General features: G+C 38.9%; 2 protein-coding genes across 15 annotated transcripts in view; one reads left to right on the top strand and one right to left on the bottom strand.

Annotated features, from left to right (window-relative positions):
• Window positions 1–16,128, top strand: part of dock7 (dedicator of cytokinesis 7) — a 52,115-nt gene extending 35,987 nt beyond the window's left edge. For 4 of the 12 annotated variants that reach the window (XM_059341769.1, XM_059341767.1, XM_059341772.1 and 1 more), the window contains 20 exons: window positions 395–576; window positions 745–927; window positions 1,582–1,717; window positions 2,030–2,126; window positions 3,878–3,974; window positions 4,129–4,263; window positions 4,369–4,521; window positions 4,782–4,940; window positions 5,129–5,229; window positions 5,350–5,542; window positions 5,651–5,794; window positions 6,749–6,880; window positions 8,663–8,677; window positions 10,929–11,054; window positions 11,173–11,262; window positions 11,387–11,623; window positions 11,871–12,014; window positions 12,179–12,285; window positions 12,561–12,728; window positions 15,398–16,128. In XM_059341769.1, coding sequence (XP_059197752.1) covers window positions 395–576; window positions 745–927; window positions 1,582–1,717; window positions 2,030–2,126; window positions 3,878–3,974; window positions 4,129–4,263; window positions 4,369–4,521; window positions 4,782–4,940; window positions 5,129–5,229; window positions 5,350–5,542; window positions 5,651–5,794; window positions 6,749–6,880; window positions 8,663–8,677; window positions 10,929–11,054; window positions 11,173–11,262; window positions 11,387–11,623; window positions 11,871–12,014; window positions 12,179–12,285; window positions 12,561–12,728; window positions 15,398–15,440 — 2,642 coding nt within the window. In that variant the 3' untranslated portion in view covers window positions 15,441–16,128. Of the gene's footprint in view, window positions 1–394; window positions 577–744; window positions 928–1,557; window positions 1,718–2,029; window positions 2,127–3,877; window positions 3,975–4,128; window positions 4,264–4,368; window positions 4,522–4,781; window positions 4,941–5,128; window positions 5,230–5,349; window positions 5,543–5,650; window positions 5,795–6,748; window positions 6,881–8,662; window positions 8,678–10,919; window positions 11,055–11,172; window positions 11,263–11,386; window positions 11,624–11,870; window positions 12,015–12,178; window positions 12,286–12,560; window positions 12,729–15,092; window positions 15,113–15,397 lie in introns of all 12 variants that reach the window. The other 8 variants (XM_059341764.1, XM_059341771.1, XM_059341768.1 and 5 more) reach the window with 4 other exon arrangements.
• A 1,041-nt stretch (window positions 16,129–17,169) lies between these two features.
• usp1 (ubiquitin specific peptidase 1) lies at window positions 17,170–25,932 on the bottom strand. Of its 3 annotated transcripts, none has more exons than XM_059341774.1 (9): window positions 25,781–25,932; window positions 24,093–24,325; window positions 22,752–22,893; window positions 22,089–22,190; window positions 21,725–21,894; window positions 20,267–20,979; window positions 19,210–19,374; window positions 18,761–18,962; window positions 17,170–17,953 (listed from the first exon to the last, which is right to left on the bottom strand). In XM_059341774.1, the coding sequence occupies exons 2-9, from the start codon at window positions 24,260–24,262 to the stop codon at window positions 17,206–17,208; spliced, it is 2,412 nt and encodes an 803-aa protein (XP_059197757.1). In that variant the 5' UTR covers window positions 24,263–24,325; window positions 25,781–25,932; the 3' UTR covers window positions 17,170–17,205. The 3 variants fall into 3 exon arrangements, with proteins under 3 accessions (XP_059197757.1, XP_059197760.1, XP_059197758.1); XM_059341777.1 differs by having other exon boundaries at window positions 22,752–22,890; XM_059341775.1 differs by lacking the exon at window positions 25,781–25,932 and adding an exon at window positions 25,748–25,764.
• Window positions 25,933–26,255: the final 323 nt, after the last annotated feature.

The raw sequence follows: 26,255 nt of genomic DNA, 5'->3' as shown, positions 1-26,255 counted from the left end.
CCAGAATCAGCTAATTCTATAAAGTTTTGTCAGAGTAAAATTTGGCCTATTTTCTAAGACCGATTCTATTTTACTTTTTGGTCATTTTTCATTCATAAAATCACAGTTAGGCTTACATCTACATTTAGTTTAAAGTTAATCTTATAGTGCTCATTCAGAGAACACAGAGGGTACATAAACAGCTGTTACTGCCATGTGTCTATATGTGGTGAGGTCAGTCTTTGGAGGTTTTCCCCCCTCCTGTTTTTGTCTTGATTACATCCACATAACTTTCCACCTGCTTGCGTCCCTACATCACATTAATAACCTAAATGAATCCAACTTTTCACACGCCTGTATTTTCTCTTTATTCCAGTTAATTGGTTAATTTTATTTTCTTTCCTTTGTGTGTTAGTGGAGTCCCATAACCAGTGGGGTCGACCAGGCGGTCCACAGGGGGCAGCGATGGGCAGCAGTGGAGAAGAGGCAGAGGGAGAGGGTAACAGCATGATCAGCCAGACTGTCGCCATGGCGATAGCGGGCACCTCCACCCCCACCCCGATGTCCCGACCAAGCAGCTTCTTGCTCAACTCGCAGGTAACTTCCTGTTTGTGGCAATAATCTGTGACTAATGGAACAGCCCTACTACTCTTTATTGTTACAAAATCTCTTTTCGCCATCATTTTTCATCATTCTTCTTTCATATTGGTTTTGTCCCTCTGTCTTCCTTCCTCCCTGTTGTTTCCACCTGGATCATCTCTCCAGGCGAGTCGTCAGCACGGGAGCTTCTCGGCCGAGTCAAGTCGTAGTCTGCTCATCTGTCTGCTGTGGGTGTTGAAGAATGCTGACGAGCTGGTGTTGCAGAAGTGGTTCACAGACCTGTCGGTGTCTCAGCTCAACCGCCTGCTGGACCTCCTCTACCTCTGCGTCTCCTGCTTCGAGTACAAGGTAACACTGACCGTGAATACACTCACTACGTGACAAGAGGGTCTGTAAGGAGTATTCCCATCCCTTCAGTGTGCCTTCTTTTAAATTTACATCCCACAGTTAGTGAATATATAGAGTGTAATATATCTGAATGAAACTGTATACTCATATCAGCAATCAAATATGGAGACAACAAATGGGAAATTGTTAAGACAGTAAACAAAAAAGCCCATGTCAAACATAACTCTAGTGAATTAGGCTTTGCTGTGGACTTTTATAGATGTTCTACTAGTGCATTGAGTTTTTTTCAAATATGTATCTGCACTCTTTGCTTACAATTTTCTAAAACTTCTGTGGATCATAAGCACGATTCTTTTCCATACAGAACACAAGCTTCTCTGCATTTAATATGTTTTGGCTAGTGAATGTGGTGATAAAATAGCCAAAGCAGTCATCATCCTGCTTTCTTTGCTAAAATCATTGATTTCTTTCTGTGTATTTCATTTCCTATCTGGTTGCTGTCTGCTTTTCTTTGCATGCCTATTTGCTTGTATGCTTCTAACCTACTCTGCTTGCTGAGTGCTGTGCTGCAAATAACTTCCCCACTGTGTTCTCTGTCTGTCCACTCATCCTCTGCTTCATGGATACAAGGCCCATGTTGTGTTCACCATGCAGGGGAAGAAGGCGTTCGAGCGGATGAACAGTCTGACCTTTAAGAAGTCCAAAGACATGAAGGCCAAGCTGGAGGAGGCCATACTGGGCAGCATAGGAGCCAGACAGGAGATGGTGCGACGCAGCCGGGGACAGCTAGGTGGGGGAACACATTTCAGCTCATGCACTCACACACCTACATATTTTGGAAACACACACGGATGCATACAGACCCACAAAGTAAGGCTAACACAGGAAGTGCTACACAAGGAGGAGATGGTGTAATTTAAAGACAATTAATCCCTATATATATGCTGCTTTCTACCCACCACACACGCATTCTGCTCTGAACTTAAATAATACTGTAGCTCCAACTACAGTGATGCAGCCAAAGTCGGTCACGTTTCATTGTGTACACATACCTTCTTTCGTCACCAATAAAAAAGCAAACAATTATTTCTCCACCATTTAGAGCGGAGTCCATCTGGCAGTGCTTTTGGAAGTCAGGAGAACCTGCGATGGAGGAAGGACATGACCCACTGGAGACAAAACAGCGAAAAGATGGACAAGTACGCTCTCTAACACTTGTCCCACTTTCCGAATTCTTACTTTTTGTCACACAAAGAACTAATATGTAGTCCCTAAGTCGCCCCAAACTGATTATTCACTGAACTTTGTTCTGTGGGTTACACAGTAAATTTTAAGCTCAAGGGATATATACGCCATAATCCATAAATGTTTACAAAAATGTTCCACACATGCTTTATTCCCAATTTTTATAAGTAGAATCAGTCATTAAGAAGCATAAACAGAATTGAAAATGTCAAAAGGATCATCCTTGTGATCCTCTTATCAGTACACCACTGCTAAAGTCCATCTAGTAATAAATACAAACCATCACAAAATCTGCCAATGCCCATCCAGTGTTCATTGTTATTTTCTATGTTTCCATGAGTTTTATGTTTTTCATATGGATTTACATAGGAACAGACAAATGTTATAATTTTGTATTAATTTGCCGATATGTTTTGCATACACTTTAAGAAAAGCTCTAGTTCTGAATCTTATGTCACTTATTTTGTGAATTGGTGACAAAAGATGCAGCGCTAAGCTTTTCAGTTTGATATTTAATTTTAAAAATATATTTAAGTTTATTTTTTTCTCTGTTCTTGCTGTAAATTCCATTCCATTCTTTATTTTCTGTTAATTTCCATTTGTTCTCTCACGTTGCTGTGTGTTGATGTAGGAGTCACAGATCAGTCAGGTATTGTATCGTCCACATTTGCTGTGTGATCCTTTGAATTCCCCCCTGCTTTAGTTCCTCAATTATGGTGTGTTCACATGCTTGTGGGCAGTTAGACAGTTGCAATGGACACGGAATGAATGAATTAGTTTATATTAGATTTCTTTTTGTTTACCTTGGCCATGATGTTTTAATTGAGTTTGTTTTAATATTAATTATTCCAGCCACTCATGCACCCATGTTATAAATCATTTCATTTCCATTTTAACTTCCTAAGTTCACACATGCACATGAATGCACCAACAGAGATCCCCTGATCCTGGTTCCGAGCCTTGATACCCCCCAAATCCAAAGATTCCCTCTGTCCTGGTAACAGTGTCTGTCTCAGGGTTGGTAGTGGTTGCAGTGGGTCTGTTTCGCTTTTTAACAAATGTGCTTCTTGTTTTGGGGTTCTGACTCGTGTGTCTCTCTGGTTGCTGCCGCAGCAAATAGCAAGAAGAATGTAGCAGTAGCCGTCGTTTTTAATAGATGTTTTGTTTGTTCTTTTGAAAAATATAAGAGTCAGATGCATTACGACTTAGCTAGTTCTGATAAAGTTTCAAATACTCAAAGATGTAGGACAGGTAGATATACATCATTTAGCTCTAGAGTTCTACCTGTAGACCAGGATTGGATTACTTAGCCTTTCACTTCCTAACTAAATAATGAAGAACTGCTTCTTGAAAACCTCAACCCTCTGGTGAAGAAAGTTATGTTTGAACTTTGATCTGTCTACATGTAGATCAGCATGTATTGTTTTGCGTGGATAATTGGAGTTTGTGCCTTGCAGGTTAAGCTGTATCGTACATAATGAAACATTTTCAATATAAATGGACAAACAGCTTTATAAACTTAAACCTATAAACTATAAACCTATAAACGCTGTCGTTGTATGAAGATATCATATTAAATTAAAGTTTATTCCGACATTGTTCTTGACAGCGGCTTGAATGTGGTGACTGGAAGCTTCAAGGGTGTTCATAATCAACATTGCGATGTGGGAGTTAGTAATCATTTTTTCTGGTTTCTTGATTGTAGGACCAGAGCAGAGCTGGAACATGAAGCACTTATTGATGGTAACCTCGCAACGGAGGCCAATTTAATTATTCTTGATACCTTGGAGATCGTTGTACAGGTATGCTAGTGAACAGGACTTTTTATATTTAATCATGCAAGCATTAGTGGGTGTACTCAAAAACACTGAAATCATTAATGTGGTATAACACTTAAGCATGCATCAACCCAAACATGCTCCTGTAACAACTGCACATGCATCTCTCTCCCCTAAGACTGTGTCAGTGACGGAGTCCAAGGAGAGTATCCTGGGTGGGGTGCTGAAAGTCTTGCTCCACAGCATGGCCTGCAACCAGAGTGCCCTCTACCTCCAGCATTGTTTTGCCACACAGAGGGCGCTGGTGTCTAAGGTTAGATAACTGGACTTCAAGACTTTAATGAAATGGCTTAATTTCAGGTACTCCTTATACCGTTTCCTCCAGGACTTCATACTTGTATTGTGTCAATTTGTGTAGTTTCCTGAACTGCTGTTTGAGGAGGAAACGGAGCAGTGCGCTGACCTGTGTTTGCGATTATTGAGGAGCTGCAGCAGCAGCATAAGTACCATCAGGGCGCATGCCAGTGCCTCCCTCTACCTCCTCATGAGGCAGAACTTTGAGATCGGCAACGTGAGTACAACTTAAAAACCAAAGAGTAAATGTTGTGCTATTAGTTCAAGAGCAGCAATTGTTGATAAACCTGAGATGAAGGGCTGTAAATGTTGAACACCTCCCGGAATTTTGCTTTCATAGAGCTACTACAATGTATCAGCGGTGAACTAGAAGTGACATCCACTCCTTCGCAGTACATATCTGTCACATAGGAGGCAATTGCCAAAGCAAAATATTTTTGAGTCAAACCGTTCTTCTCTTGGTGGTTGCACTTTCAGAACTTTGCAAGAGTGAAGATGCAAGTGACCATGTCTCTTTCATCGCTGGTGGGAACGTCTCAGAATTTTAACGAGGAGTTTCTGCGTCGCTCTCTAAAGACCATCCTCACATACGCAGAGGAGGACCTGGAGCTGAGGGAGACCACGTTCCCAGACCAGGTGCCGATTTATCTATCGAGTTATTTAGTTATCAGTCACTGTGAGAGGACTGTTGACTGACTTCTTAGGGATGATTGATTTTATTGACTGAATATACTGCTTTTTACATATATACTCTACTAAACCCTGATTTCTGTAAGATTGGGGAAACAGCAACTCAAGATCTCCATTCTTTCCTTTTTTTTCAGGTCCAGGACCTTGTTTTTAACCTGCACATGATCCTGTCTGATACAGTCAAGATGAAGGAGCACCAGGAAGATCCTGAGATGCTGGTAGACCTCATGTACAGGTACAGAAAACATGCACTCTCATGCAAAAACCTTTTGATTCCTTACAAATGTGTTTCTGCACTGCGTCAGGTTTGTGTGCTTTCATATGTAGGTGTGCTCGGTTTTGTGTCCATCTCCAGAATTGCAAAGGGTTACCAGACGTCACCAGACCTGCGGCTGACGTGGCTTCAGAACATGGCTGGAAAACACTCGGAGAGGAACAACCACGCTGAGGCGGCTCAGTGTCTGGTGCACAGTGCTGCTCTGGTCGCGGAATACCTGAGCATGCTGGAGGACCGCAAGTATCTGCCTGTGGGCTGTGTCACCTTCCAGGTAAGGATAGCATAGCATACATTTAATGTGCATACACATATCTGGCAATAGAAATGTCTTCTGATGTGTGTGGTTTTTTCCTTGAATATGTACATGTCCGTGCTCCAGAATATTTCATCTAATGTGCTGGAGGAATCTGCAGTCTCTGATGATGTGGTGTCACCAGATGAGGAGGGCATTTGCTCTGGGAAATACTTCACTGAGATCGGCCTTGTGGGACTCCTGGAGCAGGCTGCTGCCTCTTTCTCCATGGTAAAAAGTGTAATGGGTAGGGATGGGAATAATTAATCGATGATCGATCAATGGTTGTTAAAAATTTGCTCGATCACGTGGAATTTTGACCAGTGTATTTTTTAATTTTAATTAATTAATGAATCTATGACTGCGTTTCAGTACTCACTGAACTGAAACACAGCCGAGCGTTCAGTTCTGCGGCCGTATGTGAATAAGCCAATGAGCTGAGAATTAAGTTGGATAAAGCTACAGTTTGCAAACTGAAAGTTGCAATAACAATTATGAGAAACACAGAAATACAAGAGTATTAATTTGAGCAAAGATGGCTTACTGTATCAAACATTGCTAGCATGAATTAGTAGGTTTAATTTTATCCAAAACTTATTTAAACAAAAAATACACTTAAATATGCAAGATTAGTGTGAAAACTAACATCATGCCTCTTCTGGGGCTAAAACATAAAACATTGAACTCCTTGACTTTATCTTTACAGTTTAATCTCACTTGAGTTAGTTTTACAATAGACAGGAAGTCTCTTTTCGTCCTTTCAAAATAATACCGTCCATTATTAAAACAGGCTTTTGCATAGTACTGTATATCTTTTATTTTGTCATGTATGCATGTTTTTATATATACTGGAGTATGTATAAATACATAGCAATTAACCGATTAATTGATCGTTAACATTATAGATGCTCGAGTTGGCATGTTTCTTCCAAACGCCCATCCCTAGCAGTTGGTTAGACATGCTTTCATAAATATGTCATTGTATTCACCCTACGCCTTTTTATACAAAGCTGTCTAAACAATGAGCAATGTACAATACAAAGGTTGTTGTCAGACGGCCATGTAATTCTCAAGTTACCCTAATTCAGGCCTTTTATTCCCTTAATCAAAATATGGTTGGAAAAGGTGTTGGAATTTTTAGATGACTGATTGCACCACTAACATGTGTCATGATTGCTCTTCCAGGCGGGCATGTATGAGGCGGTAAACGAAGTGTACAAGGTACTGATCCCTATCCACGAAGCCAACAGGGATGCAAAGAAGCTAGCCACCATTCATGGTAAACTACAGGAAGCCTTTGGCAAAATTGTGCATCAGGTAAAGACACACACACTGTTGATTCCCTTTCCCACACAAAGCTTTAACAGCTTGAGGTGCAAAGCTGACACTGAATTTATCCCAGCCACCAAATGAGCATATATATATATATATATATATATATATTTTTTTTAATCTCCTTGTGACCCAGATTAAATTTTTTTATTTCCATTGTCAGTCTCTTGCTATGGAAAGATCACGTCTGGGTTACATAAAGTGTAAATGTATTATTATGGATCAGGTGTTTAAACAGAATAGCATGTTACAGTGTCAGGCAATATGAAAATACTAAAACCTCACTGACACAGTCACATGACTGTTTTTGCATGGGCACGAGTTTTTCACATGTATGACATCTGTCGCATTTGTGGAGCGATGTATAGAGTTTCTGAACAGTTTCTTCCAGCAGGATTTTATAATAAAGAAGTGGGTCAAAACCAAGATGATGCCACAAGGAGCACAGTTTTTTAAAAATCTATAATCTCTCTGAATACTTTGCATTCTTCACTGTTTTCACACAAATAACGCAGTAACAACACCAACCACAGCTGAAAATGTCCTGGATATGTAGCCATGTTGTCTAGCCTTTACACAGACACAGCTTTGCATGGTTTTTATCATTTGGCATTTTATTTCCAGTGTGTTTATTATTTATGTATACTTTGTCAGATACCTTGCATGCTTTATTGTATTTGTGAAGTATAAAACAGGATGCATGAGGTGTGGGAAGGAGACTCCTGTTGTGGTTTTTCTTAAAGGCCAGTTGTGTGACTCAAAATGATGATGTCAGGTTCCAGTGTGGGCAAGGTTACAGTTGTCTGGTGTGCGGAGCAACTGATCTTACAAAGCCAACTTTTTTTTTTGGTCAAAGAAAAAAAGATCCTTAATTCATTCTATAAGGATAAGATCTAGAGTTGGGGTCATATCTGGTCTGGTATGTGCTTCAATCAGTTTGATTTTATGCTGAACAAAAAGTATGCAGATGGAGTCAGGGTGCTAAATCCAACCTGTATTGCATAATTAGTGCACGGCTGTTAGTTAATCAGCTGATTGTGGTCTCGCTTCACTCTCAAGTCACTATACTTTCATTTATGGGCTCTCTTAAGATTCATCCCAAAACATTATGTTGCATCCTTGTTTCCCTCACTTGCATCTCTTCTAAGGGATTTAGCTCTGCACTGGTAAGATGCGAAGGAGAGATGCAATGACAGAGGAATCCTCAGTTGGGAAATGGGACATCCTTGTTGACCCCAGTGTCTCTCTAAACAACGTCCTTTTATTATGGTATGTGCACAGCTTTATCACCTGACAATGAGTATAACGTAAGAAGAAATCCAATTTAGTTTTTCTTTTTATCTAAATTAATTAATCTATCTTATTTGATTATTTTTAAAAACATTTATACAAGGCTAATGATAACATCCACAAATCAAGGAGGAGTTGAGGAGGGTTATTGAGATTAGATCAGTCTCACGTTCCACTCAGCGTCTGCTGGGTCAAGTGTGACACCTAGTGGAAAGATTAGGTTTACCGGTCTGGTCCAGTGTTTTGCTTAAAATTAAATCGGTTTGAAGATCTCCACACCAACCCAACCCTAATTTTATGGGGGTTTTTTCTCAGATGTCAGTTGCTCTGTTCTCCAGCTTTACAGCTAGTAACCTGGATTAGTTTCAAAGTGTCAGTTCACCTTGCTGTAACATCACCGTGTGTGCGAATGCCACACTGTGTGGGGAGTGTTTGTGTGTTGTCGTTCACTTGTCCTGTATTCTCTTTGTCACACAGAGTACTGGCTGGGAGGTAGGTGGCTAAACAGTTCCTGCTTGGCCCTGCTCATGTTGTTTATCTTTTCGTATGGTTATTTTTTTTTTATTTACTCATCTTTTTATTTGCTAGCCGTGGGCATTCTGTTGCTCTCTTTGCTTTGTTACATACAGCCAATCCATTAACATCTGCAGACAATGTCAACTGTCTGCCCCCGCTGGGGACACTTGCTGTACAAGCAGCAACAACCTCATCGTCTTCCTCTCCTCCCTCCTCTTCATGTGCAAGAGGAGCTTTGTTTTTATAACGTGACAGTGTTGGCAGGCTGTGCATGGGAGCCACAGTGTGTGACTCAGTCTCAGTGAATGCATCACCTGCACAATCCGCACTCTCCCTGTCTTCATCTTCTGTCTGTCTGCTGGTGCGTCAGTCACACAAAACACTCATTGACTGACACCGTCTGCTGTCACACTTCATCTCATTTCATCTTCAACCACAGGGTTCGATTTCAGTGCACTGTTTTTACGTGAAGGCTATCTGTTAGCCTCCCTGCTTTAGCCATTGGTCATTCTTTCCACACACCATTAAATGAGTCTTTTCAAACACAAAGAGTTGCAGACTTGCATTGGGTCGAAGTTGGAACAAAATTCCTGAGGCGGTCAGGTCCAAGAGGGTTCAACTCACAGTAATCTCAGGATTACTTGATTTATCCCTTTTGATTTTGATTATTCTTGCCCTTTCTTTTAATGGTTAAAACTAAATCGACCCCTGACTTTTTTTTCATCCATTCTGTTCTTTGTTAACAGTATTAACCTCTGAGTTCTCGTGGTTTGTTGCATGATTTGGACAGAGCAATCTGTGTTCCTGTTGGAAATGCACTCAAGGTGCATGTTGTGTTTCTGAAGGTTATGGGTCTTTATTTTCTCACTTTACTTTTCGTCTTTTCTTCATAACCGTCTGCCTTTGCATGGTCTGGATCCTCCACATGACTTTATTTTCTTTCTCAAAATCAATGGAGATGTTTTTGCTGTTGTGTGTCAGTTTGTGTTGTTTTTGAAATTCTCTGGAGAAACCCAATCCTTATTAAAATTTGTTCTGTTTTCTCCTTTTTGATTTCCCTGGTTGCCGACCCTTCCTTCCCACTTTACTTAATTGTGTCTTGTGGTAAGTTCCTTAGTTTTCAGGGCTTTAAATTTCTGGTTCATTTTCTTTTTGGATTAGCATTGATACAGAAACACAAGGGGGGGGGGGGGATTATGATTTGCCTCAAGTTTGCAGTTACCAAGAGTGTTTATTTAATGATCTTTTACCAGAAAACACATGATAATCTCTGTGACTTACCCACAGCTTCTCCGTTTATCATGTATTACAATTACAAACACGCGTTCATGCACACACAATTGTATAAAACTTGCTTTGTTTTCTGACCTTAAATGTTTAGTTGCTTTCTGGATGCCTGTGCATAAAAAAGTTTTGGGATTTGTAGCAAAGCTTTCTAAAATAGCAAAGGGTGGTTTGGTTGAGGTTTCAAGTAGTTGTGGCCATTTTTGCTCTGCAGAGACTTTTCTCAAGGTTTCTTTTCTTCTCGGTCTCTGCTAGTGACGTCTGTGGCTAATTTAGGCCATCTAAAGCTTCTTTTTAGCAACTTTGTCTGTTGTTTTTGTCCTTGAGCTTGGCCTATTTTTCCTAAAAACAAGCAGACAGAAAATATGTACATACCAGCTGAGCAAAAAGACGTTTCTGGTTAAAGTTGATATAAATTTGTTGAATAATATACTCATGAATATTCTTCTGGCTGTTAAATTAGCTTTTTAAAAGAGGTTGTTGTTTCTTGTTGATCTTTTGCCCTCTGTGAAGTGAAACACTGTCTGCCTGTCCTCTGTCTACTGTACGGAAAAAACAAACTCATTAAATATAGGTCTTGTACACTGGGTGCACATACGTTTGCTGTGCAGATGGTGACACTAGCTGTTGCACTTTTATCTGTAATTTCTCTAAATGAACCACCGCACATTCTCAAAAAGTGTGGTTTTGTTGAATGGATGTATGAAGCAAAAAAAAGCTTATTGTTTGGTTGTAAATGCCTATTTACATGTACCAACAGTGGTTATCAAAAAATGGGAGTTTAGTGTTTGCCCTGTATTTCAGTCTGGTGTCTTATTTGGGCAATGGCTTTTAAAAGTCTTTTTATCCTGGAAAATAAAATGAACTCGTTCTTATATGAATTTTTAATTCTTATTCCTGCTCGGCGCTAACATTTCTCTCCCTCTGCTCGCAGGATGGAAAGAGGATGTTTGGTACGTACTTCAGAGTTGGAATTTACGGTTCAAAATTTGGCGACTTGGACGAGCAGGAGTTTGTGTACAAAGAGCCTGCTATCACAAAGCTGGCGGAAATCTCTCACAGGCTAGAGGTAAAAACCACCATGGCACCTCTAGATTCTCCTGTTATACCATGATTCCTTTTTTTTTTTTAATTTCTTTACTCATCTGCTAAGAATCAATGAGGCTGTGTGCTACGTTTCTTCTCAGGGTTTCTATGGGGAGCGATTTGGAGAGGAGCAGGTAGAAGTCATTAAGGACTCCAACCCTGTGGACAAGTGCAAGTTGGACCCAAATAAGGTCAATGTCAGATGCATTGTGTACATTCCTACATTGTTGGATAAGTGGATGGAATTCCTGAATGCGGTCAAGTAATTTTATTTGAGATTTTATCAGAGGGATAACTCTATCTTTTTTTCTGCAGGCATTCATCCAGATCACATACGTTGAGCCGTACTTCGACACGTACGAGATGAAGGACCGCATCACTTACTTCGACAAGAACTACAACTTGCGACGTTTCGTCTATTGCACTCCTTTCACTCTGGATGGGCGGGCCCACGGGGACCTGCACGAACAGTACAAACGCAAGACCATCCTCACCACCTCCCACGCTTTCCCTTACATCAAGACACGCATCAACATCATCCACAAAGAGGAGGTGTGTGAACACTTCACGTCCACTTCACAGAAAACATCTAAGTCTTGATTTCTTCTCAGACAGCCAACCAAACCATCAATAGGGATTCACAAGTTTTATTATTTGTGCAAAACAATATACAATGTCCCATCTCCACCTGTGAAAGGATAATATTCTGGAGATTAGTTGGTAATAAAAGAGTGCTGTTTTATCCAACTCTTACTGGGCACCCTGATCATTAAAACCACTTGTTTCTGTCCTGTTTTAGATTATATCGACACCCATTGAGGTGGCAATTGAGGACATGCAGAAGAAGACTCAGGAGCTGGCCTTTGCCACCCACCAGGACCCTGCTGATGCAAAGATGCTGCAGATGGTCCTACAGGGATCAGTGGGCACAACCGTCAACCAGGTAAACTTCTAACATATCTGTTATATATTTAATGACAGATTTATTTGCATTGTTACATCGGGATAAGATGCCTGACAAGAAAGATGCCCATAAGAAAAAAGGAAAAAGTATTACTATAAATATGGATAAGTTGTAGATGAATATTCATTATCTTTTCTCCTTAGGGTCCTCTGGAGGTGGCTCAGGTGTTCCTGTCAGAGATTCCCAGTGACCCAAAGCTGTACAGACACCACAATAAGCTACGGCTCTGCTTCAAAGACTTCACAAAGAGGTATGGACTGTGAATTATGACTCCACATACCTGTGAATAAGTGAACATATTAGTCGAGCTCAAAATAATGTGGAAGGAATCTGTAAATTTTGTGACCCATATCTAAAAAAAAGAGAAAATTCTCCAAAAATGAGAAATATTTTTAAAATTTGTCGAAAAACTGCTGACATTAGAGCATATAGTGTGTTCATGTTGATTTCTGTGCAAAACGAGCAGTTGTCTTCTCTCATGTATGAAAAAGTATGTATGACATGCCAGTATTTTCCCTGCCAAAGGTGTGAAGATGCCCTGCGTAAGAATAAGAGCCTGATTGGTCCAGACCAGAAGGAGTACCAGAGGGAGCTGGAGAGGAACTATCACCGGCTGAAGGAAGCGCTGCAGCCGCTCATCAACAGAAAGATCCCACAGCTTTATAAACCTGTACTGCAAGTCAACTCACACAGGTAGGACTGAACAGGGGCACTTTGTGTGTGTGTGTGTGTGTGTACGTGATACAGGGGTGACTTTTTAATAAAACATTTTATTGACATATACTATGACATTTTTATAGCATAGTATACCATCTGAGGGCATACTATACTGTGACATTAAAATATGGCATTTTTATATAATTTTTAAAAACTTTTTTGTTTATGGCATTTTTTGAAACGACTTACTATATTATGACATCATACTATAGTATGTCAATTTTTGTCAAAAATTCTCAAATTTTAAAATTCCTTAAAATACCTTATATTGGTCGATTGTAGTCTGTTGATACATGTGTCCAAAATAGCGAAAAACACCATATTATGCGATGTCCAAAAATGACCCCCCTCAAAAAAAATCATTTGTTGATTTTTGTCAAAAAGGGTAAAATTTTAAAATGCCTAAAAAGGCTTAAAATGGGTCAATTATTATTATATATGTCTGTTTTGAGCATAATATATAACATATACACCATATTATGGGATGTCCAAAAATGAGCCCCTCAAAAAAAGTCATAATATATAGGATGCCGATTTTGGGGGGTTAATTATAGTCTGTTGGTACATGTGGTAGTAAAGTTTGTCCAAAAATAGTTAAAAAAACACCATATTAAGTCATGCATGATGGGGGTTTTCCCCAATTTTTTTACATCCTATAATATGTTGTTTTTCTGTAATTTTACATAGTATACTACTACCATGAACAACATACAATCCTATACAATGTTTTAAGGCATTCTCTACGGTCGTTTTTTTGTTATTTCACAATTTTCGTCTTACTATATTTAGTGAGGGGTTTATACAGTAGTGTTCAAAATAATAGCAGTCCAATGTGACTAACCAGATTAATCCAGGTTTTTAGTATATTTTTTTTATTGCTACATGGCAAACAAGGTACCAGTAGGTGCAGTAGATTCTCAGAAAACCAACAAAACCCAGCATTCGTGATATGCACGTTCTTAAGGCTGTGCAATTGGGCAATTAGTTGAAAGGGGTGTGTTAAAAAAATAGCAGTGAGGTCATCAATTTTGTGAAAAAACAGGAGTGAATCAGGTGGCCGCTATTTAAGGATGAAGCCAGCACTTGTTGAACATGCATTTCTCTTTGAAAGCCTGAGGAAAATGGGTCGTTCAAGACATTGTTCAGAGGAACAGCGTACTTTGATTAAAAAGTTGATTGGAGAGGGGAAAACTTATAAAAAGGTGCAAACAATTATAGACTGTTCAGCTAAAATGATCTCCAATGCTTTAAAATGGAGAGCAAAGCCAGAGACACGGGTTACCTGTAAGTGGTGATGTTTCTCCTACTATGGTGTTGGGCCTATTTATCACATACCAGGGATCATGGATCAGTTTGCATATGACAAAATACTTGAAGAGGTCGTGTTGCCTTATGCTGAAGAGGACATGGAAATGGGTGTTTCAACAAGACAATGACCTCAAACACACTAGTAAACCAGCAAAATCATGGTTCAAACCAACAACATTGATGTTATGGAGTGGACCTTAATCCAATTGAGAACTTGTGGGGTGACATCAAAAATGCTGTTTCTGAAGCTAAACCAAGAAAAGTAAATGAATTGTGGAATGTTGTTAAAGAATCTTGGAGTGGAATAACAGCTGAAAGGTGCCACAAGTTGGTTGACTCCATGCCACACAGATGTGAAGCAGTCATAAAAAAACTGTGGTCATACAACTAAATATTAGTTTAGTGATCACGATTGCTTAATCCTAGAAAGAAAAACGTTTTACGAAATAGTTTTGAGTTTGTAAAGTCAACAGCAGACACTATTTTTTAACACACCCCTTTCAATTGCACAGCCTTAAGAGCGTGCATATCACGAATGCTGGGTCTTGTTGGTTTTCTGAGAATCTACTGCACCTAGTGGTACCTTGTTTGCCACGTAGCAATAAAAAATATACTAAAAACCTGGATTAATCTGGTTAGTCACATTGGACTGCTATTATATTGAACACTACTGTATATATATTTTTGGAAATAGTATACTATTGATGATCAACGTTCTATTCAAAAGCATTTTTTGAAAATCTACTATACTATGGCATTTATATGGCATACTATAGTGTGATACATATGATACTATGACTTCTGTTTGGCATACTATACCAGGGTCTCTGAGGTTTTTGAGAGGGCTGCACAGGAAAAGGGCACACATAATTTAAGTCAAAGTGGCAATGACATCTTAAAATGCATAGAAAGGGACATCATAAAGTTCCTTAAAGCAATTAAATGAACTTCAAGATTCCTGCATATAGCCTGTAATGTGTTGGATGTGAAATTAAATGAGTTTTTGTTTTTGCTTCTGTAAAAATCATGCAGCAAACGGACAGCTTGACAAGGTAGTTTGGGACTTTCGGGCTACATTTTGTGATGCTGCTTTGAGTCTCTGTTCTGTGTTTGTGTTTTAATCCAGATATTTTAGTCCCATCAGCCTTGTGGTCTTGCTATTCTCACAAGCCTGATTTATTTTCAGAAAAAATGGAAATATCAATCCAATATCAGGCTACACCATGCTAAATCATTGGGCTTGAAGTCCAGTTAATCCACCAAATCCCTTTCTTGTTCAGTGAAAATGAGATATTTCTGTCTAAATCAAAGCATGTATTTTTTCTCTTTATTTCCAGAGATTCCTTCAGCAGAATGAGTCTTCGCAAGCTTGACATTTGAAGATGAAGAATAATACACACACACACGCATACATAACAGAAATTGCAATATTAATTTATTCTCGACTGTAAATAGGAGTGTCTTGAAGGTTGGTCAGTGTTTCAGAGAACGTGCTAAAAGAAAGGCTAAAAATGTTGCAGCTTGGTACGTCATTCCAGTGTCTTAATTTGTTTACAGACAAACTGTTACACAATCAGAGGGACGAACAAGTGGATCTTAAGACTAAACAGATACCTTGGCATTTAGAACACTTTTGCTCGCCATTTGTCACACAAGGGGACAGGTCTTCATATTTGTCCTTATGCTGCCACAAAAACAGGAACTAATTAGGTTATTCTCCTATTTTGAATCCAGCAGAACCTGCTGGATGTAAACTAACAAGCATCTGAATACAAAGAATGCTTTGAGATCAAATAGTTACTTTAAGTTAATTAAAGTGCCAAAAAACATCTTTCTTCTGCCAAATTTTGACAAGTGTCTGCAGAAAAGGTTTTAAAAATCAAGGTGTCTGTTTAATTATGTACTGTGTCAAAAATCTGTATTCAATTTCATGTGTGCACTTTTTTATTACGGTGTAGCAATGCGTTTTACAACTTGAAAGTTTATGTAATTCAAAACGGGGGGGAAAAAATGAAAACATGCAAAAAATGGTACCATTATTTATCATGATGCTTTATTATCATTTTTAGTTGAAAGAATGTTTTAAAGTTAGGTACTTTAAACATCCTTGTATAATTTTATGTTGTTTTGTTTTGTTTATTTTAAATATTTTACTAAATAAATATTTTAATGTTCACCTGGCTGTTTGCTCATAACCTTGCTTCCTTATGTGTTTATGTAGGATTAACGTTATGATGGAGACAAATCAATAGGATGTGGTTAGGGTATAAGAGTATCGCCACAGAGGACATGTGAAGGTAAAAACTTTATTGCTTATAGAATTAACCTGCCAACATTAATATAATTACAGCTGAAATGAGATAGTTTAACATGGATACATTTATTGAGGCTGTTGTTGATTTATACTGAAATAGCTGAATATGCCCCTTAATAAGTATTGCTCACTAAGCAAAATAATTACTGATTCAATCCCTGAAACCATGATTGGACATAAACTACAGAAAATATTGCAGGAAAAACAATCTGCAGTGTACAGTTCTCTGACCTCATGAAGCTTATTCTGTATTGCTTTGCAAATGGAAAGGATATTTGGCTCTTATATTGGCATTTAGTAGAGCAATCTATTCCAAACATACACAGCACTAAAACAGTTTCTCGTAAATGCAAGTTAATGGTTTATAGAAAAGTAAGACATTCTCCAACATTTAGCATTTTCTGTCCGTAAGTTTTTAGTTCAAAAGTGCTTTTCCAATTCGTGAAAAGAATGATAGCTCAATATCTGAGAAACATTTACAACAAATAGGACGTGTTGCAGACAATGACAGAAAAAGTATCTAAGAAATAACAGTTCAGACAGAAAAAAAAGACATGTAACTTGTTTAACAGAGTCACATCCCAAAAAAAAGAGTCTCCAGAACACTTAAAATAAAAATAAAATCCCCATTGGTCTGAGTATTTCTAAAAATATGACTTTGAACCTTAACTGGCTTGTGGACATCTCTGAGGTGAGAAGGTCAACACAGCCTTGATCCCACATTGAGACGAGACTGATCTGTAAAAAGTGTCTTCAGTTCAGGTGCTAATATGGCAGCCACTGTATTTTTGGCAATGTCAAAAATAGTCCACAGCGGCTCTGGTGTTCATGTTAGCATCCAGGTTCAGGCATCCTCCTGTAAAACAGAAGGTAAGGTGTCGATGAGGAGCACATCTCAGGGGAGCAGGCTCGCAGGAAATCCTCCTCCTCAAACAAACGCACCTCAGAGTCATCAAACAGGAGCCACTTGCCCTCATATTCAAGGAGGCTGTTCAAAGCCTTCTGCTCTGTGGCCTCCACGTCGCCACAGGAGGTCGTAGATGTGACCTCTCCTGCTTTGTTTTTTTGTCCGAGGCTGTTGACGGGTTTCCTCCGTTGGGATCCCTCTGTTGATCCGCTGCTGGCCGCTTTTTCTGTGCGTTTGCTGCTGCTACTCCCAAGGTCACAACTTGACAGACTCCTCTGGCCTCCCAAGAGTCCAACCCCACCCTCTGACAGCTTCTTCGTTTTGCTGCCAGCCAAACTCGCACCTCTCCGTCCTCTTGTGTTCAGGCTGAAAGACACCTCTCCATCATCATAGTCTGGCACTACTTCTTTCACCTCTTTTCTTTCCTTCTCCTCCTCCTCCGTGTCCTTTGTGTCATGCAGCCAGAGCTTCACATCTTTCAGATCGGACATGCGGACGTAGGCGGTGTAGTGGCCGCTGCTGATGGTGATGCCACTGTGCATGACCACGGCAAACAGCTGATAGTGTTGACCCTTTGTAGATGATGGCCGGGTGCACCACTCCTCCAGAGACAAGGTCAAAGGGGTCTGCAAGGGAGTGTTCACTTTTGACAGACCTGCATATGGGTCCAAGCTAGAAAACAAACATGTGATGAGTTACTATCCATGATAGGGAGGAATAACATATGTACCATGCTCATGTGTCTGTATTTGAGATGACAATTCATAATTTAGGTGAGGCATTCCTCGTTCTTTTCCTATGCTACACCAGGATTTGTCTAAGAATGTCAATCTGTCAGTGTAATCTGTAGTATATCCACAAATGCCATACTTTAGGGTTAGGGTTAGTATGTTAATACTCTTATGCTCTAATATGTATCACCAGACTATACTTGACCCATTTTAAGCAATAATATGGTCAGAAATGACAGAAAAACATTATGGGATGTCCAAAAATTACCCCCTCAAAAAAAGTAATACTATATAGCAGGTCGATTTTTGTCAAAAAATTGTCAAATTTTAAAATGCCTATAATTGACCCATTTTGTGCATTTTTTGTCTGCATGTGGTAGTATAGTTTGTCCAAAGATAGCGAAAAAAAACCCACCATATAATTGGATGTACAAAAATGACCACCTCAAAAAGTCATACTATATAGTATGTCGATTCTTGTAAAAAAATAGTCAATTTTTTCAGCAGCTAACTGTCCCTTTCTGCCACCAGTTAGGCTACGCCCACAAAATATGTCATCATTGTTGGTAAACAGTAAATTGGTCTATTAAGTACCTTGATCATTTTAATAGTTTGTCAAATAAATGGCCATAAAAACGTTTGCTATAAAACATGCTAAAATTCCACAGCATACATTCCCAATTCAAAAAAGTTGGGAAACTGTCTAAAGCATACCCATGAAGCCCTCAGAAAAAAAAAATCAACTCACTCCAAAGTGTTGGCAGAGAAGCGTTTCAGATGAATGGTGATCACTTCAGGCGTTTTGTCAAACAGCAGACTTCTCTCAGCCTCCGTGTAATGATGACAGGTCTCACAGAAGTATTTGTCCTCCCCAACGATGCGCTCCACCGAAGCAAACTGGGCGATGGCCCATTTCAGAGTCTTCAGCTCTGGTTTGGGATCAGGAGAGACTGTGAAGAGAGAGGATGTCACATATCATTTAATTAATTATGTGTCTCTTTCACCTGCATCTTGATGTGGGAAAAAATGGTAGGTGACAATGTAATGAAAAACTGCACTGTATAGTCATTAAGTAAAATACTTATCTACATTACACAAAGTGTTTACAACAACATATGCGTACTGCACTTTTAATGAGTCCTGGTACAGGGACCAGGTGTGGGTTGCTATATGGTAGTTCTCAGTAAAAGTCCTCACTTTCAGAGAGGTCGCCTGGGCTGCTGGGTTCGTCATCGAGCACTGGGACACTGATGTCCTGGAAGTCTTCTCTTCTCTCTGTGAAGCTCTCACATTCCAAACAGCGAGTCCTCAGAACCAGTCGGCCCTGGAACAAGTGCTCCATCAGGTCCAGGTCCAGACCCTCTGGATAAAACAGAAACAGAGCTGCATTTTATGTCTGACATCACATAAACTACTGATGCGGTCTGATTTTGCAGACATTAAATCCAGTGCTTTGAATGTCAGTTTGATTAAAGTGATTCATGAGTTGCTTTTTAATGAATATGGTTATATAAATGTATGGTGCTGTTTGCTTCTACATAACCCTGTTAATAAAGGTGCATGCCTCCCTTTGTGTGTGGCAAGTGGGAGAACAAACATATTTTGCTTCATTTCATAATTGTTGGCGAAAAAAACCTTTAAAAAAAACTTCACTGCAGTTAAAAACTCACTTAAAAAAATGAAACATGATTTTTGGAAATCATTCAATCACATTTTGACTTTGGTGTTGAGAAGTTATTGGAAACATATGATCACACAGGTCAGAAACAATCCTACACGCTACTTATGGCAATAGATTATAACTATTAGTCAAGCATTATCTTTATCTGCAACTGTGCAGAAATAACGGAAAGAAAGAAGGAATAGACCAAAAAATATGCAGTGCCGCATTTGAATGTTGATTTAAAATTTCAATGTCAACGTTATGAATAAAGATCACATTTGAACTTTTTAAAAGCTAAATTTAGCGAAAACGAATGACCTCTTGAATGAAAATTAAATACGGTAAGCATGGAAATGTATAATAATGCATTTCATTTATAAATCACTTCCCCACTTTGCAACCATAAAATGATTAATGGCCTCTAATTTCTTCATTAATTAAAAACCTTTCAGTTGACATTTATCAACTCCACTTAATGAATTCTTTATTTCTTGCAACTGACAAATTAGATCCGACTTTATTTTACTAAATAAAGTTATCTTACATTCATACTGCACATATACCATTTCTCTTGCAGTAATAATCTCATACCTTCATGTTTTACTTCCTTCTTGTTTTCAGCCATGTTTGGCGGTGATCTCTTCTTACTGGTCTTCTCATTTGGACTTTGCTCGTCAGTCGGTTCATTTTGCTGTTCTGGTTTGTTTTGGGTCTTTGCCGAGCTGATCTTCCCCACGCTGAGGAACTTGGAGAAGATACTCGGCTGTTTCCCAGAAGGCTTCAGCCAGCTCAGTTTAGACCTCTTCTTTCTTTTCCCATCTGCCTCTTTAGATGCCTTTTCACCGTCACTACCTTTTTCCTCCTCCCCATTCAGTTTCTTCTTCCCTTCCTCCTCTTCTCCATTTCTGTCTCGACTGTTGTCCGTCGTGATGTCGCTGGAGGACTTCCTTTTAGAGCGAGTGAGAGGTTTATTGTCTTCAGCATCAGAGTTCTTGGACTTGACTGATTTTGGCTTCTTTTTGGCATTTCCCACTTCAGTGTCGCTCTTTCTCTTGCCACTGACTTGGCCGTCCTCTTCTGTGGAAGTTTTGGATTCTGTCTCAGAACTGCGGGAACACAAATCCACACCGTTCTCAAGTTTATTCTCCGTCTTCCCAGTAACCTCTGTCTGCACAGCATCCTCGCTCTCCAGCTCCTGTTCCTTTCTGATGGTGTCACAAGCCTCTTGGATATATCCCAGGATGCACTGCAGCACCTCCTGGGCATCATGCTGAAGAAAGCCTTCATACATGGGGTTCAGTTGCCTGCAACACACATAGAGCACAATTAGTTCACTGATGGATTTCTCTGAAGTTATTTTGATGATTCATCAGTGACTACAGATACAAAATATTATATTTGCCTGCTCCAGCTTCCTGGTTTGGGGAGCCCATCCCAGCTGACATTGGTCGAGATGCGTGTGTGTGTACATTATATATATATATATATATATATATATACACACACACACGAAACTCTATATGCTATGCATATTGTACATTTTCTGCAGTCCTGTTTACATCTTACACAAAATGTATATAATATGTAAATGTATATAATATGCATTCACTTCATTCCTGTCTTTTCATTGCAATTACTGTCTGACATTTGGTGTTAACTTGTGTGGTCTTGTATTATTGGCTTTGTTGGAGACTTCTTCTATCCAATTGTTATGTGTTATGACAAATAAAAACCTTGAACTTTGTAGATGGATGTTTCATAAAAAAGACTGGACAATGAATGATAACAGAAAAGGGCATTTTAAGAAAAATGTTTCTTAAACAAGTTTCAGGAAAGACATCCGATCCGTACTGTACATTGTGCACAAACTTGTTGATTTTTCGGAAACAGAAAAAGCAGTTTGGTCCTACATTAGTTACTAATTTGGGTAGAAATAAGCTACCTTACTCCTGAATTCATTATTTATACAGGCAACTAGCACAATTAATAATTCAAAATGACTACATCATTGCCTGAGAGTGTGGTGTGTACATTGATTAAATCAAATACCTCAGTGTGTGAAGTATTTTTCGAGGTGGCGTGGCGAGGTCTCCTTCACCAAAGCTGCTAGGATCTAACAGGAAGCTGTACTGCAGCTGCTCCACTGATGTTATCATACTGTTGAAGCTCCCAAGGAGCTCAATGTGAGCTGGCAAAGACTCAGCGATGGCTTCTGACTGCTGAGAAATGAAACACAAAATTAGTAAAACAAAAGACGTCATTGAATTTCACCTTCATATCTACTAATTATCAAGCTCAGACAGTCTTGTACTCTAATGTACAGCTAACAATTTCTATATCAGTTGTGTTTCTAAAGCTATTGTTTGCAGATGTAAACTCTATAAAATTAAGATACATTTTGCATTGCACCAACCTCTTCGCTTTTATCAATTTCTTCCTTTGGGTTGTCTTTTCTTTTAGACAGGTTGTAAAGTTTCTTTATGCCTTCTCTGAGCCCTGGGCAATAGTAGAGCACCTGCAGGAGGTATCATACATCAATTAATCATCATATTTAAATAATGACAAGAAGTTTATCAGCACAGAAAACTCAGTATCAAAATAGTTCCTAAATGAAACTTTCTTGGCAGGATGTCACTGCCAAATGTCACATGAAAGACACAAACAAGTGACACTTTTTGGACATGCATGAACATAAATGTTTGTTAACAAAACACGTTTCATTTGTCTGTGAGTGACAATTAAACAGGTTTTCTGCAGGGTTTGCTTAAAACCTTTAAAGACATTTTTATACAATATAGACTTAAAACTCAGTCAAAACATGAGAGATACCAATGAACAACCTGGATAAGCAGCAGCAGCTGGAATTTAGTTCTGGAAACTAGTACTGGGGATTTACCAGACAATATTTGACTCAACCACATATAAAAACATTTTATAAAAAATAAAAATGTTACTGCCTATAATGGGCCTTTGTCGGCGAAATTGTATTATTTTTTTAACCATCAACAGGCCTTCAGTCTAAATGATGAGTTGCCCTCTCCTATAGATATATCTATTCTATCTCACGAGGACCTACCTGTAAAATGCTGTTCAAATAGCAGGTGTTGCCCAAGTTGTTCAGGCCCACAAATGGCACCAAGGTGTCTCTCTTCTCAGATGAGAGGAGAAAGCCAGGTGATGCTGGCAATGTAGGATCGGGGACCACCTGATCACCGCTGCTAAAGAGCCAAGAAGAAAACATTGTTTCAAAATTTTAAAAAAGAAATATCATCACCTACTAGTTATTTGTTTTGATGCTAGTAGTTTCACTGGCTTACATCATTTACCAGTGATGTACATAACATTAAACCAAACTATTCACAAATACAGGGTTGCCACACACGTTCATGGACAAAATATCAAAACTTTTCCATGACTTTTCAAGGACCCATTATTACAATTCCAGTTTTTGTTTTGTCAGATGAATATATCCTTCAATGTATTGTCATCTCAAAAAGGAGGAGGACAGCACATGTGTAAGGTTGTCCATGGGTGATTACTGACACAAAACATGATTGTATGTGATCAGCTGTATTACTGAAGTACTGCCTGGCCATGAGTATCTATATCATCCAAGCTTTCTGAGTAAGTGTATAGCTGATCAAGCAGCATCATGTTTCTGATCATACATTGCCTTGAATGGGTTTCAAAGCATCCCTTTAAGTATTAGTTTGGATTATCCGCCTCATCTGGTTTATAACCACATATTTAGCTCTCCTTTTCCCAGAAATGTAATGGGTGAAAAATTATTAAAAGGCTACATGTAATAGGACTGGCAATATGACGACGTGTATATAGTCAAAACTATATAAAAATGTCATTATATGTTCTTCTATATCACTTCTATCTCAATGTCAAAAAAAGAAGAAGCTGATATTTATGTCATTTGGATACCCAAGCAAAACTGGAGCGATCCATAGAAGTGTGGTTTTTCTAACATAGAATGTAGAGTACTATATACAAGAATATGCTTTACCAAGTTGTTATATATATATATATCTATTATCAAAAACATGAAATATTGTATTCCATCACTATCAAGATAAGATATCAAAGTTACCTTTATTGGTATAAAAGATTTTGGTCATGCCCTAAATGAGAAGATAATGTTTTTAAAGTTCTGATTTTCAAGAGCATAGAGACAGTGACTTAAGGAAAATAAGGATGCATTTCTATCCAAATATCCAAATATCAAAACATAAGATACTCGTCTACATAGCCATTGTGTGAAATGTGAGAGAATGCCTTGCTGGCATGTTTTGGAGGACTACAACATAGTTAGACACACTACTCTTCAACAAAGTCGGGTAATAAAGCAGTGTTTTGAACTTTCCATGACCCCAAATAAATCACAAACTGACAGACAGAACAGACCCACCTGTCCTCAGGCTCCACTTGCTCAACTGCTTGGGTCTCATCTGCCTGAGGTTCAGAGAAATCCAGCGCCCGTTTAGTTTCTTTCTTCTGGAGGAACTTCAGAGACAGTTTATTCCTCCTGACAGGGCTCCCCATTGTCGCCACAACATTTTCCCCCTGCAGACCTGGCATCTTTTTATTTACCCCCGGTACCTTGAGGGTTTTCACTCTACAGAGATACAACAGCGCACCTCACTGGCGAGAAGAAGAAACACAGCATTTAATTTCATGGCGCCATCACAGTGTAACGACAAACGAAAGTAACTACGCACTTAAGTGAACACTGCGAAGTTATGTAACTAAAACCAAGTTAGCGAGATAACTCGTCACACTGTTAAAATAATCGCCTAAGTCATTTTTTGTCTAAATCACCTCCTCATGACGCCGGCCACCTATGGTAAAATCGCCTACATCCTCAGTTGATCAGATCATGTGATTTTACCCCTTTAAGATAATGGCCTATGTCAAGTGTGTGACTTAAGCGGATTTATTATGCCTAAGTCAAAATAAAATGTGACTTAGGCAATTTTTGAACATGCCTTTGTGACTGAAGACACTTTAAAGTAACATTTAAAGTAACATTAATGCTCATGATACTTGTCATGTCATCTTTCTGACAGGCTTGTGTGACACCTTCAAAATAAAGTGTTACCATATCTTGCTTAAATCACAAAGGCATGTTCAAAAAACTGCCTACGTCATTTATTTCTCTTAAGTTACATAATTTACACACAGTGTTATTACTATGCCAATAGCCATCCTATGTCACATCCTTTTTGAGTGAAATTATCAATTAATGTCATATGTTACACTTTTGGTGAAGTTGTTTTGTGTTTCCTGCAAAACTTGGAAAAAAATGACTTAGGCGATTATTTTAACAGGGTGACGAAATTCAACGTAGGCAGCTCTGGTTCACTAAGTCCATCCCTCACTAAAAAAAAGGGATTTTTTTTTTTACCCTATAATTATTATTTCAATCATCTATATAAATTCTTAAAAGAAATACGAATTCAGTGCTTTTACTTTAAAATAGCAGTTTTTCATGTAGTGCATTACATAGTGATTGTTTGTTATTATGTGTGCTCAGTTTAGTATGTAAATTGAATCATTTGTTCCAAGTAATATTCACTAAACCAGTTCATTGGCTTAATTAGTTGATATTTCCAAGTAAAATGTAATTGAGGGACATCAGTTTATCTGCAATTTACTTGTGTATTTTCATAAAAATTAAGCGGTTCTATTAAATAAATATTACTCGATTAAAGATTACAAATATTTTCTGTGTGGAAAAACTTGCCTCGCTTTTTTTAAGTAAATGTCACTCCAATTTTTTTCAGTGCTGTTACCCACTGAACAACGAGTTACATAACATGTTAGCCGGCTAACGCTAACTTAGTGGTATCGCTCTTGTTAGCATCGCTTCCCTCCACATGTGAAATAGAGCCGTTTACTTTATCAACGGTTACCTGGTTAGTGTTAGGAGTTGTCTACGAAGAAGCAAATGGCGACAACAAAATGCACTTTGCAGACAGCGTAGCGACTAAACTGGGTCAAAGCAGTGGGAGGAGATAAACAGACAGCACGCCGTTTCTAACTAATAACTTAAACGAAACTAACCCTCTAAAGTGTCCTCAGCTTTTCTGCTCTTACCGAAATGAGTCATTCCAGGTTTAAATTTAATATTTTCACAGGATATCCAGTCTTGGAGCCATTTACAGTGTTTTAGGGTTCGCACGGCTCAGCAGCAGTTGGCGCTTTTTCCCGGCCGAAGACCCACAGTGGTGTCTGCGTCGCCGGTGAAACACCGACACGACATCGGAACTTCCGGTGGAAATGTCCTGATATCGGCCTCCCCTGATATTACAACCGCATGCGGAAAGTCTGTAAATGTGTGCGGACTTGTATAAAAGCATACTTCCAAAAATAGTTACATTCCGGATCTCAGGCTTAGATTAGGTCACCTATAAAATTTGGGACCCCCTCCTGGCCAGTTTCAGACGCCATTTTTGTAGTACTTTATCAAGCTGCGTCAAGTTGGCTAGGATAACAATAACATTTGAAGAACAAAGTTTTATTGGAACTCACATTTGGAAGACATACATTGGAAAAAAACATGGCTTTTACC

Source organism: Centropristis striata, chromosome 9 (assembly GCF_030273125.1).
Source record: "Centropristis striata isolate RG_2023a ecotype Rhode Island chromosome 9, C.striata_1.0, whole genome shotgun sequence".
NCBI lineage: Eukaryota > Metazoa > Chordata > Actinopteri > Perciformes > Serranidae > Centropristis > Centropristis striata.
Note: the sequence above shows the minus strand (reverse complement) of the source record. Positions and strands in the feature narration are given on the sequence as shown.